This window comes from Nematocida parisii (genome assembly GCF_000250985.1).
Source record: "Nematocida parisii ERTm1 unplaced genomic scaffold supercont1.7, whole genome shotgun sequence".
Lineage (NCBI taxonomy): Eukaryota > Fungi > Microsporidia > Nematocida > Nematocida parisii.
Genome location: NW_013524652.1, coordinates 117977 through 136399, shown reverse-complemented (window position 1 = coordinate 136399; position 18423 = coordinate 117977). Strand labels below are relative to the sequence as shown.

Sequence of the window (18423 nt, the reverse complement as noted above, 5' to 3'; positions counted from 1 at the left end):
TTTTTTATTTTACTCCTTTTTTTATTTTTTACTCCTTTTTTTATTTTTTACTCCTTTTTTATTTTATGTCAGCTGGGGATAAGAGGCTTCTCTGTGGTTCTCTGTTTAATATGTCTAATGTATATCTGACTAGTGGTATAAAATACGGAACGGACTTTCTCGTGTATTTAGGACCACCAAAAAATTTTCATTCTTCATTTATACTTAATTCTACTGCAGGACTTGATTTTAAAACAATTGTAGCACTAACCCGAATTTCGTCCTCAACTAAAAAAGATTTTGTCACGGTGTTATACGATAAAACCTTGGTTTTTGTACGTTTCAATAGGTTTTTTGTATAGAATGTTCAGGTTTTTATAAAAATAAAAATTTTACGAATAAAAATTTTTGTAAAAAACGGATAAATAAAATTATAAAACAAACATAAAACTGTATCAAGTATCATAAACTATCTATAAATACCCAAATACACACAAACCCAAATGAAACAGAAAATCCTCATATTAGGAATTATTATTGTAACCCAAATTTACTGCCATGGCAGTAATCCTGTATACAGCACTGCAGAGAATCCAATAATCCCTGTGGAAATTACCGAGTCTAAAAAAAAAAAGAATGTGCTTATAGATAACCTTAATTATATCACAGGATTACTATATAAGGCAAGTATTTTTTTAAAAAATACCGTTATTTCTGGATTACTCAAAAATTCAAAAATTAAAAGTACGGTCGTATCAGAAGACTTCCCTGAGTACAGTGATTTTGATGATCATTTCATTGACTCATCCACTAAGCAAATAAATAATTCAAAATCAGAAATTACCAAATGTGGAAATTCCACTTATTCTAACCCTAAAAAATCAAAATTATACGTTATAAACCAGATTAGGCCATCTTTCATACCAGAACATGGTGATATCGCAGAAGTAATTTTTAACAAATCGGATATTCCAGAAAAAAAGTCAGAAATTGAAAACGGTTTTTTAAAATTTTTTCAGTCACACACCGGTCAAATACCTGACACAAAAGGGTTCATTAAGAACGGGATAAAGAATGCCAAGAAGAACCTTTTATTACAGGCAAAATTAGCACGGGCGTATACGTCAGCAGCTGCCAATAAGACCATGGACGTATTTGATAATACTGTACGGTCATCCCATTTACTAGCTGACTTAGTCAGGAAGGGGTTAGTCACACCCAATTCTGCTGCTAAGGAACTGACTAATTCAGTAAGGGACTTGTCCTCTGACTTCTTAGACAGGAGCACTCGCAGCATGAAAGGTGCTGCTAATTATTTATTACATGCAGCTGTTGGTTCTGTAGACGGGATAGTTAATGGACTGAAATATTCACCATCTGCTGTTAATGGGTTAATGAGCTCATACAAAAGTATCCTTAATAACCCTAAATTCAACTTATCTGAGCATATCCCGTCACTAGCCGTCTCATTAGAGATGGACATGAGGAAGTTGACTGAATTTATACACCCACCTGACATGAATAAATTAGGCTCATTATGGGAGAGTGTGGAGAAGTCGGTTGATTCCTTAAAGGGTCAGTGGACTGACATAAATTCATCCCTGTTCAACCATCAGACAGAGCACTTTAAGGACCGGTTTATGTCACTGACTGAGGATATAGCCAAGACATTAGATACACTCTCAGTACGGTTAGGGAAGAGTTTAGAATTAGTTGTACCTGGGATAGATGCACTCAGGTACAGGTTTAAGTGTATTTTAGATGAGATTAAAAAAAAGAATGATCTTACCATATCGGGTAATTTGAACCTGAAAGAATTATTAGATTACAGTATGGGGTTATTCTCACAGTTAAAGGATATTGATTTAGCCTTACTTGGGTTATCTTCTGATGGTTTCTGTGGTAGCATTAAGAAGAATATTTCTGATAGCAGGGAGAATCCATTAAATGTACTTCCAGGGTACAATTCTGTTGGTAAGCGGGTATTTAACAAGTTAAGTGACCTACGGGGTATTAGATGATTTATTACTGTATGTGTAATAAGTAATATATAGTACGCAATTAATAATAAATTATAATAAGTTTATAAAAATAAAATGTATTATTTATTATTATATGTGCAATAAGTAATATACATATTATTATTTATTATTATATGTATAATAAGTAATATACACATTATTATTTATTATTATATGTGTAATAAGTAATATATATTAGTATATGTGTAATAAGTAATACTACCATGCAGCAAGACTAGATGTAGATGGATTAGAAGCAGGCGAAGAAGCATCAGGCATACCAGGCTGACCAAACTGATCAAACTGACCGGGCATACCGGGCTGACCAAACTGACCAGGCATACCGGGCTGGTTAGGCATACCAGGCTGACCAGGCATACCAGGCATACCGGGTGCATTTGCCCCTGCTGCTCCTGCTGCCATGCCTGCTGGTGTATTTGCTGCCATTCCTGCTGCCATTCCTGCCATGCCTGCTGTGCCTGTTGGTAAAATACATTTAATACTTATAATACAGAATATTATACACAATGTGTTATATATCTTCATGTTATAATTTTTAATTTTTAATTATTTATAATTTTTTATGCCAATCACAAATTATAAAATATAACCAATAAATAATACACATAGTACAATAAGTAATGTACTATGTGTAAATAGTCTTAATCTATATTATACTATAATAAATAAACCAATGATTATAAAATAATGTATATAGAATAAGACTATTTACACATAGACTAATAAATTACTAGTACTATTTACACATAGTACATTATATTATAATAAGAATGATAAGACATATTACTTATTACACATAGCACAGTAAATTAAGACTATTTGCACATAGACTAATAAATTACTAGTACTTATTACACATAGTATATTATATTACTAGTACTTATTACACATAGTATATTATATTACTATTACTTATTACACATATTATTATTACTTATTACTTATTATACACTGTGTATTAAGTCATTTACTCTAAATAATAAAATTTTATTACACAATGTGTAGAAATAAAAGCACACCACAAGAAGTTTCAAGCACAGCCAGAAATAGAGATAGAAGGCATAACCCGATTAACCCGATTAAAGATCCACGGTTCTTTAATAAAGAAGTCAATCCGATCTATTTAGCAGACAATTATTCCTTCTTATACGACAAAGAGAAGGAAATACTTAAAGAAAGACAAAATAAAGGAGACAATGTACAAAAAGAAATGGAGAGGATAGAAGCAAGAAATAAGCTACTATATGTAAAAAGAAATGAACAGCAAGAAAAACAAAAAGAACTTGAGCGGGTGAAGGAGGGCAAGAAGCCATTTTATATCTCAAGGAAGCAAGCAAAAGTAGCCCAGGCCATGTATACAGCACAGAACAAGGGAGCAGAATATCTCATTAACAGACTAAAGAAGAAACAGAAGGAGAGGGACAATAAGTCAAGAAGTATATATGAATAAAATATAATACACATAGTATGATAAGTAAATGATACATGACAGAATATAATACACATAGTATGATAAGTAATAAGTAATGATAAGTTATATATTAATACATAATACACAATAAGTAATAAGTAATGATACATGACAGAATATAATATATAATAAGTAATAAGTAATGATACATGACAGAATATAATAGATAATAAGTAATAAGTTATAGGGTAATAAATTATAGAACATAATACACAATAAGTATTAAGTAATAGAACATAATACACAATAAGTATTAAGTAATAGAACATAATACACAATAAGTAATAAGTTATATATAATAAACTATAGTATGATAATAGAGTGATATATAATACACATAGTGTAATAAGTTATAGTATGATAAGTATTAATTAATACACATAGAGTAATAAATTATAATAGAGTAATAGAGTAATATTTAATAATCTAATGGTAATAAGTATTAATTAATAATAATACTATCATAAGTAATATAACCCGATATAACCCTAAAATATAAAATATGCTAATTATAAGAATATTCAGTTTGATAGGCTTTTAGTTCTACGTATAGTGCAAATATGTAATTTAGTATAAATAGGACTATAACCCCTAATAATACTTTTAAATCATCAGTAACCCTAAAGAATTCTTCTCTTATTGATTCTTCCTTTTCTGGCCTCATTATTATGTTTGGATAGCTTGCATAATAAACACACTAAAACACCCCGGAAAAGCACTTAAATTAAAAATGGAAGGGAAAAGGACTCAAAGCATGATCACACTGCAGGGAATCTCTAACACTGCAAAAGTACAAGAAGAAGACCAAATCTATTTTGAAATATATTCAGAAAACGGGTTAGTAAGAAGTATTTCTTCCCCTGTGCTTATTACACCCACAGAAAGACCACACGAAAGAATCCCACAGAATGAACCAATTAAACCAGATACTCCTGAATTATTCATAAGAACAAGGATTATCTACATAATAAGCCATAACAAGAATTCTCATTTATATCTGGGCGTAGACACACTTACACATAAAAAACTAGCCATTAAAATAATTAGTACTAGATCGTATGAGAATAAAGTACAGGCAAGGAATGAGACAAGGATACTTCCCATTCTGAACCATAAGAATATTATAAAGTATCTTGGGAATAGGGAATTCTTAAGCGTAGTAATAATATACTTAGAATATTTTAAAAGTGTGGATTTATTCTGTTTAATAAAAAGGAACGGGATACTTCCTGTACCACTTGCACTGAAGATATTTAAAAGTCTTGTAGATACGGTTAAGTATATGCACTCGTGCCGGGTTTGTCATTTAGACATAAAACCAGAGAATATTTTAATTAACGGCCGGTTAGATATAAAAATAATAGATTTCGGGTTATCACAGAAAGCATTGAAAAATGGACTAATTGAAGCGTACGGTGGATCAATAAATTATGCATCACCAGAGGCCGTTAGAGGGGGTGTATACAATGGATTCCTTTCTGATTCATGGTCGTGTGGGGTTGTTTTATTTATTATGGTAAATGGATATTTTCCTATTTCAAGAAGAACCCCTTCATTACCACACGTCCCCATCAAAATAATTTCAATTATTGAACAACTACTTGCTGTTTCCCCTGAAGAGAGAGTACCAATCTGCTCATTGAATTTATAATAAATATGAAATACGGTTAGGGGAATTATGAAAACAGAGAGTAAAGAGAACAGCAAAGAGAACAGTAAAGAGAGTACAGAATTCTCTCAGTTCTTATGTAAAGTACGCAGTATAAATGAGAATATAGAAGAAGCCGGGAGGGTGTACATGGAATATACTACATCTAATGATTATTTAATAAGCACAGGGGCAGAGTATACAGAACTAGTAGAAGCACAGACTAAAATCACAGAAAAGTTCAATTCTGAAGTATTTATGATAACACAAGAAATAGAGCATTTACTAGAAAATTCAAAACATTCACTCACAGACCAGAAGCAGCAGCATATTGAAGGACTCACAGAAAGAACCAACAGAATAATAAAAGCATTTTCAGCCGAGAAATTAAAAAGGCTCAACAAAGAGCATGAAAGACTAAAAAATCAATATTTAATAAGCCATCCCACAATGAATAATGAAGAATTAGAAGAAGTCACAAATACGCAAGGAAATGGACTAATTAAATTCCCAAATAATCCTGGGATAGAAGAATCCCTACAGAAAAACAAAGCCATCACAAGGTTATTAAATGACATAAAAGAACTGGATATTCTATCAAAGCAATTACAAACAATTCTTATAATAACTGGCAGTAAATTAAAAAGTATTAATAGTAATACTTATATATCCATTAAGAACACGGAAGGCACTAATAGAATTATTGAAAGAATGATAAGCAAAAAAAAAGAAATAGAAAATATAAAATAATCAGTATATTACTTCTGTTGATTCTTGGACTATTTATAGTTGGGTACGTATTAAAGTTATTCAAGTTATTCAAGTAATACGGAATAAATGGAAATTCGGGTTATTCGGGTTATACATACGGATTAAGGTATCTGCATGGTTATACAGATACGATAAAAGCACCACGGGAGTAACACTAAATATTACAGATACGGTGTAACAGATACCACAAGACTAAATGACATCTGAAATTATGGTTATATAGAAGTATACCATAATTTCAGGGTGAATGAAGCTATATAATAGCTATACGATTTAAATAAATACGGGTTATATCTATAACAGAATAATATATTTAAAGAAATAGTGCATGGATAAACCTTATTAAATTCCTAGTGTATATAGACAACTACAGTACAAATTCAAATATTATAGAAGTAGTATTTAATGTACCAAGTACGTATAACCCGAATTTCAAGGCAGGAAAGTTCTTAAGTACACTGCAGTCCCATGTACAGTCGTATATACGAGTATACTAACACAAAAGATAGTATATTAAGTTTATAACGGCTGTGTACACTCTCTTGAATGATCAGATAAAGAATGAAAAGTCAACAGCAGAGAATATAAAAAGAAGTAAAGTATATGGCATAATGTATGATAAATGCTTTATAGAAGAAGATATTCTTTCATATGTGACTAATCATACAGGCATTACCTCTAATCTTATTAAGACAATAAACACGCCCAGTGCATGTCCCTTCATTAATAAAGGGACAGAGATACTGTCATATGCACAAGTAAAGCATACGGTATGATGATAAACCATGGCTGATGAAGACGGAGAATACTCTAACTGTGTGAAATCGGGTATAATAAGCCTATTGAACTGTTTAGTGTATAATACAAGCCATTTACTAAATAGAAGGAAACTGTGCCACTGAAGAATTCTTTATAAAGCACTCTGTGCTAACAGAAACAACTACTCAAGGAATAAGATAAAAACAGACGTATTGGTCTATTATAGTACTAGACATATTTAAAGTACAATAGTATCATATAAATAATGAATATACAGTAATAATATACAGTAATAATATATTATTAAATTATACAGTTATTTATCCTAGTAATATAAATTAATCCCATTCAAATTATTATTATTCTTGTCTTATATAATAACTTTATACAACTTCCCATTAATGACCGTAAATTTCTTATGTTCAGTATATTATTGTATATAAGCTTATTATAAATAATTTATAAAAGAGTATTTATTTCTAAAGTATGCTTAATAATATGCCTTAATAATTATACTTGGTGACACCATCACTCAAGCAGGCATAAGACTGATCCACTAATGCACTAACATGCATAATGATCCTGTCAAGATATAACAACCATAGAACAACTTCAGACTATATAAGTAGCACACACCCACACAGAGAATGGGAGGACTAATGGGAAACAATTCGACACATGGCTCATCACTAATAGTACCACAAGGACTCAGTGTCTGCGTATATCCAGACGCTCTAATACCCCGAATAAAGAGCATAAGGTCGATGACAGTGCCTCCTCATGATCACATAATACTATTTCGGGTTGTTTGGTATAACTATTAAATAGGGATATTATTGCTTGGTAGTTCTCTTCAAATTCATATGCATCTGTACCATCGTATAATTTTGGCTTATTGTCCTCTAAGAACGTTATAAACTTAGTTATATTTTTATTGGATAATTTATATCCTAAAATATCTTTAATTTTATGTGAAAGAAGGTGTCTGTGTATACGGGAGTATATAAGTGTAATATCCATTATGCAGAAGGGGTAATGAGAGTTAATTATATTAAAAACCCAGCACATATAAATAGCAGTAAGGTTATTGTTAACAGGAGAGGGCACTGCATTCATTAATTCTTTATGAATATTATTTAAAACAGACTGTTTGTACGAGCATAGTTTTTCTGGCTGTATTATATCCATAGCAGTTGATTCATTATCACGTGATTCTGTCTTATTCTTAGATATTGGGTGTACTGGACTAGAAACATCACTGTTTATTTTGTTTAGTATACTAATAATAACGGATAAATCTGAGAATAAATAAGGGATTTCTTTATCTTTCTTATACACCTGTAATAGAGATATATATGAATTAAATAAAGAAGTGGGATCTATTACCTCTATATCAGACAGTGTTGCTATTAGTGAGGATAGTCCATTTGAAGAGATTTCTGTTCTAGGCATAGTATACACATCATATTTCTTAAGCTGTGGATAGTATATTTTATAGTTATTAGTGTATACACAGGCAGATAGAATACATTGTCTTGTTTTTAAGTCATCCATAGGAACATTCCTTATAAGATTAGAAGTGAACCGTACCATGGGATTATTAATTTTAAGGGTTTCTCTATTATTGTGTATTAAGAACATTTTTATAAGCTGTGACTTGTGCTCTAAATCATCTAAACTTCCCCATAGCATTAGTCTGTTTGGATCATCGCATTTTCTATTCACTATTTCTCTTTTATTCGTCTCATATGCGTTTTTTATAATAAAAGTCTTCTTTTCTTCATAACTCTCTCCAGGATCAGTTATTATATATCTCTTGCTAGTGTACTGTTTTATAATCATTTGTGGGTATGTCTTTGGATCCATATAAATATTATAATTAGGGTTTGGTTCATCTAAAAATGCACTTAGTTTTTTGTAGTAAGATTTAACTTGGAAGGCACCATAGAATGGTATGTTTTCATCCTCTACCACCTCCACTAAAGGATTGTTATAACTTTTCGATATAGTGAATTTAATTCCATACTGGTTTAAACCATCAAATGTGTATAGAATAATAAATTGTATATCCATATCGATAACAGACTTTCCATGTTTAGTTATTTTTACAGGATTAAGAGAAAGGCATGACGTGTCTATGCTTTTGTTTCTGGAGAGAGAAATAAATATGTCTTCTAAATATAATTTTATGTCTCTTTTTGCCTCTTTTTTATCTTGTTTATACTTATTCTGGAACTGATTATTTATGTAACTAATTGTTCTTTTTATTTTATGCCCTTTTCCTACTAAGTCATACATCGTATATAACATGTGTAATAATCCAGTATTAACGGTTAAACCACCTTTAGAAAAACCATGCTCTGGTCTAGGAAGTCCACATATAACTCTCTCCCAATCAGATCGCATAGTACTGCCTATGCTACTTACTTTGTGGGTATACTTAGAAAAGAACTCTTTTAGCTCTTTAGATGCATTTGGTATATGATCTATATTATATTCTTTAGTTTCTCGGTCAAAGGCAAAGCATAGGAACAGAGCAAGAAGAATACACTTCTGACAATTTTTAAAACAGCATTCGTCTTTATAAGATAAAGCGTATTGACGGTCCTTATTAATATAAGCTGGCCCATCTATGTAACTTGGTCTATAAATAACATTCACAAAGGGTGTATTTTTAAGCGCATCACTTACTCTTTTAAACTTAGAGAAGTCTGTGAGATTACACGCCGTATATTCTATTTCTAGTAATTGCTGCCCAATAGTTGTTTCAAATACCTCATTAAATGAACGCAGGCTTTTAATATATTCTCTGTTGCCACCCATAAACAACTGATTAAATACAACCAGTGCGTGCCTATCTGCATCTGTAATTGGGTTATCACAATTAGTAGGTATGTATTCATTAAGTATGTCATGCACTGCTGTTGCAAACATATTATACGTATTCGCATCGTCTATATACTCAAAGACGTACGACTGTATAAGAAATTTCGGGTTATACAGGAATTTCCCTGTTAAGAACTCTTCATACGTACTGGGCATTGAGAACTCTTCTGGTACTTTCAGAGTATCTTCTGGATCACTAAGTCTTTTAAAGAAGGCCAGTATACCTTCTACTGTATTACAATATACTGGGATTGCACTACTATTTATGATTAGACTCAAATTAACAAAGAATTCATTTTCTTCTCCTTTCTTCTTTAAAATAATTATTTTATTCCGAGCGTGCTCTTTATCACTTATTATTTCAATGGGGATGTTCACTCCCTCAGAAAGAAGAAATAAAGAAGCCAATAAATTCAAGCCGTCTGAATTGCCAGTATTCATCCTTAGAAACCAAGTGAATGTGCCAGTGGATGGAGAGTCAATAGAATAAGCCCCGTGCACTGATGGAAACATATTTATCAGTTTATCTCCAAACACATTCAAGTATTTGTTCTTTTCTTTATCCTCATCTATTATGCTATACACTTTCCATGCCATTAAATCATTATGATTCCGTCTGGATCCACTATCTTTACTCTTTTCTCTATATATTCCATGCCAGTACATACGAAAGTTCTCCATAAACCTATTTTTATGGACCATATGCTGAAGAGTTGGTGAAAGTCCTCCAGTTGGGCGTAATAAAAACCAATTTCTTATCTCCATGGTCTCTGCTAATTCTGCATCTTTCTCAGACAGTTTAGCACATACGCTGTATATTACTGTTTTTATTACTAATAGTATAATTATAGTATTCTTTAATCTATTTCTTATTATAATATTGTTCTTCTTAAGTATATTCTGTCTCTCTTTCATATCTAAATTATTTTTATTTCTAATTTTTACTTTTATTTATAATTTTTATTAGCAGAATAAAATATAAAAAATATAAAAAATAGACTAATTATTAAGTAATAGACTAATTATTAAGGAATAGACTAATTATTAAGGAATAGACTAATTAGTAAGTAATAGACTAATTATTAAGTAATAGACTAATTATTAAGGAATAGACTAATTAGTAAGTAATAGACTAATTATTAAGGAATAGACTAATTAGTAAGTAATAGACTAATTAGTAAGTAATAGACTAATTATATATGTTGGTTTTGATAGTTAGATATATAATAGTAATGGTTAAGTATGATATTAATATATGAATATACATCATTTGTGATAGGAATAGGTGTGTTACTAACATAAATGATTGGAATTAAACCTATTTAATAGTTTCGGGTATTCAATAAATAACCCGAATTTTCGTATGTCTAAGTCTTTAAGTAATAGACTAATTATATATTTAATGATGTACATCATGTATACTATTAATAGTACATTAATCATTAGATACATAAATACAGTATAAATTAATCGTACAGTATATGCATACGTATACAATAATAAAGTATCTTAATGAGTCATCTGATAAATCAACGTACAATAAGAATAACTAGACTAACTTATCATTAACTGCACTTATCATTAACTGCACTTATCATTATATGATCTAAAACTGTCTGTGTGACTGATTCAGTTGAGTATATTATAAGTACTAGATATAATTAGAGTATTATTATATGGTTTATGTAATAGATACTGAACAGTTAATTATAGAATATAATCAAAATATTCCTTCATATGGCAGTTATATCCATTTACTTATATCTTTAATTATAACTGTCTTATTCATTCTTTGTTTAAGGAGTATACGGCCATGCTTTACTCCATTTAAATTATCTTCATTATTTGTATGCTTATTCTGTATATAAGTAATACGTGCTGTGTGTAGTGGTCCTGTAGTATTATATGCTTATGATGTATCACTGGTTCTATATTTATCATTATATCTTGACAGGATCATTATTCATGTTAGTGCATTAGTGGATCAGTCTTATGCCTGCTTGAGTGGTTGTATCTACACAGTATAATTATTAAGGCATATTATGTAATAAGTAAAATTAAGTACACATGGTATAATAAATAATAATAATATAATACACAATGTGTAATAAGTAATAATAAATAATACACATATTCATATTTTACATTATTAACTAATTACAGCTAAACTAAATACACATTATGTAATAAGTAAAATTAAGTACACATGGTATAATAAATAATAATAATATAATACACATTATGTAATAAGTAATAATAAGTAATAATAATATAATATACATTATGTAATAAATTGTAAACACTTTTATTTAAAATAACAGAAATAAATACACAATATGTAATATGTAATAATATAATACACAATATGTAATAAAAATTAATTTAAATTAATTTAATAATTTATTATGCACTGTGTATAAACTTAACCAAAACTTATTACACACTTACTAACAAATAACAATTATACCACAGTACATAATAAGTATACAACAATTATACCATAGTACATAATAAGTATACAATACATAGTATAAGAATGATTTATTAAACATTATTTATACCTTACATAATATAATACACATTATGTAATAAGTATACACTAATTATACCACATTATGTAATATATCCCGTCATTACTGTATATCTTATACAATATCAAATTGTACCCGGTTAGCTCAGTCGGTAGAGCATCAGACTCTTAATCTGAGGGCCGCGGGTTCGAGTCCCGTACTGGGTGTTTTTTATCTAAATATCTTTTTTTTATTTTTTTATGGAGGAGCATAGAGCAGAGGAGTACTCTCTTGAATTACTCTCTGATAATGACACAAAAAAGGTCTATTTTATAGGTGACGTCTGTACAATAGGAACAAGTAACAAATCAGACGTGAAAGTCTCACACACAGAGACATTAGAATGTGTAATAAATTATAAGCAGGACTCATTAAGGGTCATAACAGGAAAAATAAAAATGAACGGGGAGGTAATCACAGAACAAGTAAGGATCCATTACCCCTGCATAATAGAAGCAGCCAATAAGTTATTTAGGATAACAAAAACAGTAAAAGACCAAAAACCCGACTTAACCCGATTTTCAAAACCAGAAAATAATTCAGAAAATAATTCAGACGAGTACAGCGACAACACAACAGAATATAATACACATACCATAAAAAATAATGATTCAATATTAAGTGATGCGGATATAAACGAGTGTCAGTTATACACAAAAGAAGCAATGGAAACAATTTCAAACTTCTGGGGTGACATAGAATTTGACTCAAACGACTTATACTCAGACAAAGAATTAGAGCCAGAAATGTACTCAGACACAGAACAAGCAGAAGAAGAGGCAGAAGGAGTACAAGTAGAAGAAGGAGCAGAAGGAGTACAAGTAGAAGAAGAGGCAGAAGGAGTACAAGTAGAAGGAGCAGAAGGAGTACAAGTAGAAGAAGAGGCAGAAGGAGTACAAGTAGAAGGAGTACAAGTAGAAGGAGTACAAGTAGAAGGAGCAGGTGAGGAAGCGAACGAGTCAGTTAATGAGTCAGTTAATGAGTCAGTAGGAGTGCATGAGTCAGTTAATGAGGTAGAAGGAGTACAAGTAGATGATATAATGAACGGGATAGAAGGAGCAGATGAGGCAGGTGAGGTAGAAGGAGTGCAAGAGGAAGAAGCGAACCAGTCACTGAATGAGTCACTAAATGAGTCACTGAATGAGTCACTGAACCAGTTAGTTAATGAGTCACTGAACGAGTCACTGAATGAGTCACTAAATGAGTCAGTTAATATAATAATGAATGAGTCAGTAGGAGTACATGAGGTAGAAGGAGTGCATGAGTCACTGACTAAGCCAGTAAATGACTTATTTAATGAGTCAGTGAATGAGTCTATTAATATGACAAACGAATCAATTAATATAAACCAGTACATCAATGCAACTAAGACAGCGAACGAGTCAGTCAAACAGACAGCGAACGAGCCTATTAATATGAGCGAGTCAGTCAATGAACCAGCGATCGTGAGCGAGTCAGTGGATGAATTACCCATCGAGTCAGTCAATGAACCAGCGATCGTGAGCGAGTCAGTGGATGAGTCAGTCAATGAGCCTATTAGTGCGACTGAACCAGCGATCGTGACTGAGTCAGTCAATGAACCAGCGATCGTGACTGAGTCAGTCAATGAGCCTATTAGTGCGACTGAATTCCCGATCGTGACTGAGTCAGTGGATGAGCCTATTAGTGCGACTGAACCAGCGATCGTGACTGAGTCAGTCAATGAGCCTATTAGTGCGACTGAATTCCCGATCGTGACTGAGTCAGTGACTGAATTACCGACTGAACCAGTTACTATTAATGAGCCTATTAATACGACCGAGTCAGTGACTGAGCCTATTAATATTAATAATACAGAATATATTACACATTGTGTAAATAATAATAGTATAGAGAATATTAACCATAAACCACCAAAAAAAGAGGTATTTCCTTCTGTTGCAAATACACCACGTAAATCAATCCGTAGAGCATCAATTTCCCACCAAATCCACCAACAAAATGAACAAATCCTGAAAGAAACCTAAAAAAACTAAAAAAACTAAAAAAAAAGTAAAGAAAGAATTTCTAAAAAATTAAAAAATTAAAAAATTAAAATTAAAAAATAAAACTAATTTTATTTTATTTTTTAAATGCAGAATTTACTTACTACACATTCACTCCTATTTCCTGCACTGCTCTCATACAGGATAGTAAATGCAGCACTAATTAAGACACACTATGAACCAGATGAATATTTCCAGTCAGTAGAAGTAGCCATGAACACAATCCTTAATAAGACAACTTTCACATGGGAATGGTTCTTCGGTATACGGTCCTTCGTATTCGTATGCCTGTACATTTTGCCACTTTTAGTATTGCGATGGGTTACCAAAATACTCTCGTCCTGTATTAATGCGTACACTAATATAACCGTATCACACGAATTATTATTCATGAAGTACTCCCCGTATATAATTAAACTAATTGGTGCCACTGTATCTGCTGTATCTGACTATAGTACTATTATATCGTATAAGTTATTACACAATGTGTCATATATTCCGTACGAAGTACTAATCACAACTGTGCTTAATATTGGCTTGTGGCTGTACAGCACACGGTCCCATATAAATTCAGTTGAGAGTGCCCTCACAATATATATTACACATAGGTTATTAAGTATTAGTAAGTGCAAGGATAAGACCACTAAAATTATCTCTCATTTACTTACTGTGCTATTATCCATAATTACTGTATATATTAGACCTACTTCTATTATTAATATTGGCTGTATATGGATATATTCAGTGTATAAGGAAGTCCTTTCATTTGACAGGGCATGGCGTGTCAAGGAGAAGAAAGTTGAAAATATTTTTAATTTTTTAAAGTATGCGAATTTATATATTACACATAGTAGGATAATTAGTGTCACTAATATTATATCGTGTATTATGGGTGTATTACTGTGCGTACTGATTGATTCATTATTTTATAAGGAATTAGTCTGCAGTGTATACGAATTTTATAGGGTTAATATTATGTATAAGGTATCTCACGTATTTGGCACTTTACCGTTTATTTATGCGATTTTATTTTTATTTGTTTTGCTGGGCGGGTATACGGGCATGTTATTTATTACGCTATGTAGCAGAAGTATTACGTACTTATCGATTGAGGTGATTAGTCCATTACTGTACTTAATTGTGCACGGGGTGATTGCCCATAAAGAGATGCGGTTTTTATTGCCTATGCTGCCGTATATTAACATAATTATTGCGAGGGAATTGAAGAATTTATGGTGCAGTGATAAAAAAATAACTGAAAGTTTTAAAAATCAAAATTTTAGTATTACCCAAAAGGGAAGTATTTTAATTAAAAAACTGTTATTTTCAAAATACGTTTTCATAGGAAATTTAATAATCGGGATAGTAATCGGATTAGACCATCAAAACATATCAAAACCAATAGATTACCTTAGGAATGAATGTTTCCAAAGACTCTCCTCCAAGGATTCACCGATCTTCATACTTAACACGTTCACCCCGTACATGCTCCCACTGTCCACGTACTTGGGCCATAAAAGGGTCATCACACGGTCGCTGGACAATAACCCGAATATTTTAGGGGTGATCGGGCACCTCAACAGGAAGCAGAGGTTCAAGGACACTTTGTATACGCTCAGGATCGAGGAGTATAATACGGCCGAGTCTAAAATGATCGATAATATAATGCTATTTGAACCACTTGATTACCACTACATTATAATAAATAGCAAGTATTCAACGGAATTAGAGGGGAAACTGCCTGAATTCGTAAAAGTACATGAATCGGTGCATAAAAGGGTACCAGCGAAAGAGAGCATAAGCATATATAAGCAGGCATTTAAATAAACCAATAATTAATGTGTAATATGTAAAAAGTAATGTGTAATGTGTAAAAAGTAATGAAAATATTTTATGTAAAGTTTATAAATTATATATTATGTAATGCAGTATAAGTAATGCATAGTGCATAAGTGATGTATAATGTGTAATAAGTAATGAACAGTGTGTAAAAAATAATGAACAATGTGTAATAAGTTATATATAATGTGTAACAAGTTATATATAATGTATTATTTATTGTATAATGTGTAATAAGTAATGAACAGTGTGTAATAAGTAATGAACAATGTGTAATAAGTTATATATATTGTATTATTTATTATATAATGTGTAATAAGTAATGAACAGTGTGTAATAAGTTATATATATTGTATTATTTATTGTATATTGTGTAATAAGTGATGTATATTGTGTAATAAGTTGTATATAACACACAATTTATTGTATAATGTGTAATAAGTGGTATATAATGTATTATTTATTATATATTGTGTAATAAGTTGTATATAACACACAATTTATTGTATAATGTGTAATAAGTGGTATATAATGTATTATTTATTATATATTGTGTAATAAGTTGTATATAACACACAATTTATTGTATAATGTGTAATAAGTGATAATTTTATTTTATATAAAGTTTATAAATTATTTATTATATATTGTGTAATAAATAGTGATAGGTACTCTTATATACTGTTATTAGTATAATAGTACATAAGGACAGTATAAATTCGGGTTATATCGGGTTATAAATACGTATACAAATTTAATAATAAAGTATCTTACTGGCTGCTTATAAGCATACGAAACCTATTCTTTAACACAGTCCTTATATAACCACCATTTCCAATCATAAAAGCTGTCACTCCCGTATTTTTACACTCAAACCACCATCATTTTGTTTGACAGTCTGTATCACACTGTATAAAACCAGCACAAATAGTGCTTTTATTAAGGAATCAGGGACAAGGAGTCATTACCAGAAGGGTCAAAATATATTACACAAAGTATAAATAGTAATAAGAATAAAATTTTATAATGAAAAGATTTATTTATATTTTTACTATTTTAATAATATTAAATTTAATTAACGCAAAAATTTTTACTAATCAATCAAGTAACTACAGCAATAAACAAGACAACAGTAATAGCTCACAGACTAATTATAGTACTACAAAGACTGAATATAATAGTCCAGAGACTAACTGTACTCCACAGACCACCACTGCACAGACTACCACTAATAGTACTCCACAGACTACCACTGCACAGACTAACTGTACTCCACAGACTAATAGTAGCCTAAGCAGTACTACACAGACTAACTATAACAAATCAAGCAGTACTCCACAGAATAATAGTAGTCTAAGCAGTACACAAGCCAACTGTAGACCAAGCAGTACACAGACTAACTGTAACAGTAACAGATTAAGTAATTCACAGACTAACTGTAACAGGTCTAACAGTAACTGTAATAAATCAAGTAACTGCTGTAAGCCAAGCAGTACACAAGCAAACTGTAATAAATTAAGTAATTCACAGACTAACAGTAACAGATCTAATAGTAGTATGACTAACTGTAACAGGTCTAACAGTAATAGATCTAACAATAGTACACAAGCCAACTGTAATAGATCAAGTAACTGCTGTAAGCCAAGTGGTGGCTGCTGTGGTCCACAGACTAACTGCTGTAAGCCAAGTGGCGGCTGCTGTAAGCCAAAGACTAACTGCTGTGGTCCAAGTGGCTGTAAGCCAAGTGGTGGTTGTTGTAAGCCAAGTGGTGCCTGCTGTAAGCCAAGTAGTGGCTGCTGTGGTCCATGTGACTGTAAGCCAAAGACTAACTGCTGTACGCCAAGTGCTGCCTGCTGTAAGCCAAGTGCTGGCTGTTGTAAGCCAAAGACTAACTGCTGTACGCCAAGTGCTGCCTGATGTAAGCCAAAGACTAACTGCTGTGGTGGGGGTAGATGCTGCTAAGTACATAATATATAACACAATATGTTATATATCATGAATACATTGAATTATTATTTAAATAAAATTCTAGTAGAACATTTTGTATATTGTGTAATAAGTATTATTTATTGTGTATTGTGTAATAAGTGGTGTATTAATTTATTGTGTATTATGTATTAATTAATGTGTATTGTGTAATAAGTAACATGTTATTTATTATATATTGTGTAATAAATGATGTATATTGTGTGATAAGTGGTGTGTAATAAATAATAATTTATTGTGTATTGTGTAATAAATGGTGTGTAATAAATGATATATTAATTATCGTGTATTGTGTAATAAGTATTATTTATTGTATATTGTGTAATAAGTAAATTATTTATTGTATATTGTGTAATAAATGTTAATTTTATTTTATGTAAACTTTATAAATTATTTAATGTGGATTGTGTCATAAGTAATAATTTAATGTGTATTGTGTAAGAAGTGT

At 31.1% G+C, this 18423-nt stretch overlaps 11 protein-coding genes and 1 non-coding gene across 12 annotated transcripts; 10 read left to right on the top strand and 2 right to left on the bottom strand.

Moving 5' to 3' along the window:
* Positions 1-65: 65 nt before the first annotated feature.
* Positions 66-341, top strand: NEPG_02443 (uncharacterized protein; the record flags this gene model as incomplete). The annotated part of the gene is made up of 1 exon (XM_013204816.1): positions 66-341. The coding sequence occupies one exon, from the start codon at positions 66-68 to the stop codon at positions 339-341; it is 276 nt and encodes a 91-aa protein (XP_013060270.1).
* Positions 342-482: 141 nt separating this feature from the next.
* On the top strand, positions 483-2039 carry NEPG_02442 (uncharacterized protein; the record flags this gene model as incomplete). The annotated part of the gene is made up of 1 exon (XM_013204815.1): positions 483-2039. One exon carries the CDS (start codon positions 483-485, stop codon positions 1998-2000), a length of 1518 nt encoding a protein of 505 aa, XP_013060269.1. The 3' UTR covers positions 2001-2039.
* Positions 2040-2196: 157 nt separating this feature from the next.
* On the bottom strand, positions 2197-2546 carry NEPG_02441 (uncharacterized protein; the record flags this gene model as incomplete). The annotated part of the gene is made up of 1 exon (XM_013204814.1): positions 2197-2546. The coding sequence occupies one exon, from the start codon at positions 2544-2546 to the stop codon at positions 2220-2222; it is 327 nt and encodes a 108-aa protein (XP_013060268.1). The 3' UTR covers positions 2197-2219.
* A 472-nt stretch (positions 2547-3018) lies between these two features.
* NEPG_02440 (uncharacterized protein) lies at positions 3019-3684 on the top strand (the record flags this gene model as incomplete). The annotated part of the gene is made up of 1 exon (XM_013204813.1): positions 3019-3684. The coding sequence occupies one exon, from the start codon at positions 3019-3021 to the stop codon at positions 3469-3471; it is 453 nt and encodes a 150-aa protein (XP_013060267.1). The 3' UTR covers positions 3472-3684.
* A 538-nt stretch (positions 3685-4222) lies between these two features.
* On the top strand, positions 4223-5143 carry NEPG_02439 (CAMK/CAMKL protein kinase; the record flags this gene model as incomplete). The annotated part of the gene is made up of 1 exon (XM_013204812.1): positions 4223-5143. The coding sequence occupies one exon, from the start codon at positions 4223-4225 to the stop codon at positions 5141-5143; it is 921 nt and encodes a 306-aa protein (XP_013060266.1).
* Positions 5144-5170: 27 nt separating this feature from the next.
* NEPG_02438 (uncharacterized protein) lies at positions 5171-6200 on the top strand (the record flags this gene model as incomplete). The annotated part of the gene is made up of 1 exon (XM_013204811.1): positions 5171-6200. One exon carries the CDS (start codon positions 5171-5173, stop codon positions 5888-5890), a length of 720 nt encoding a protein of 239 aa, XP_013060265.1. The 3' UTR covers positions 5891-6200.
* A 322-nt stretch (positions 6201-6522) lies between these two features.
* Positions 6523-6687, top strand: NEPG_02437 (uncharacterized protein; the record flags this gene model as incomplete). The annotated part of the gene is made up of 1 exon (XM_013204810.1): positions 6523-6687. One exon carries the CDS (start codon positions 6523-6525, stop codon positions 6685-6687), a length of 165 nt encoding a protein of 54 aa, XP_013060264.1.
* Positions 6688-7378: 691 nt separating this feature from the next.
* On the bottom strand, positions 7379-10471 carry NEPG_02436 (uncharacterized protein; the record flags this gene model as incomplete). Its single annotated transcript, XM_013204809.1, has 1 exon — positions 7379-10471. One exon carries the CDS (start codon positions 10469-10471, stop codon positions 7379-7381), a length of 3093 nt encoding a protein of 1030 aa, XP_013060263.1.
* A 1749-nt stretch (positions 10472-12220) lies between these two features.
* Positions 12221-12293, top strand: NEPG_02728. Its single transcript has one exon. It is a non-coding gene; the product is annotated as a tRNA-Lys (tRNA).
* A 33-nt stretch (positions 12294-12326) lies between these two features.
* Positions 12327-14132, top strand: NEPG_02435 (uncharacterized protein; the record flags this gene model as incomplete). The annotated part of the gene is made up of 1 exon (XM_013204808.1): positions 12327-14132. One exon carries the CDS (start codon positions 12327-12329, stop codon positions 14130-14132), a length of 1806 nt encoding a protein of 601 aa, XP_013060262.1.
* Positions 14133-14237: 105 nt separating this feature from the next.
* On the top strand, positions 14238-15980 carry NEPG_02434 (uncharacterized protein; the record flags this gene model as incomplete). The annotated part of the gene is made up of 1 exon (XM_013204807.1): positions 14238-15980. The coding sequence occupies one exon, from the start codon at positions 14238-14240 to the stop codon at positions 15975-15977; it is 1740 nt and encodes a 579-aa protein (XP_013060261.1). The 3' UTR covers positions 15978-15980.
* Positions 15981-17015: 1035 nt separating this feature from the next.
* On the top strand, positions 17016-17906 carry NEPG_02433 (uncharacterized protein; the record flags this gene model as incomplete). Its single annotated transcript, XM_013204806.1, has 1 exon — positions 17016-17906. The coding sequence occupies one exon, from the start codon at positions 17016-17018 to the stop codon at positions 17904-17906; it is 891 nt and encodes a 296-aa protein (XP_013060260.1).
* Between the last annotated feature and the right edge of the window lie 517 nt (positions 17907-18423).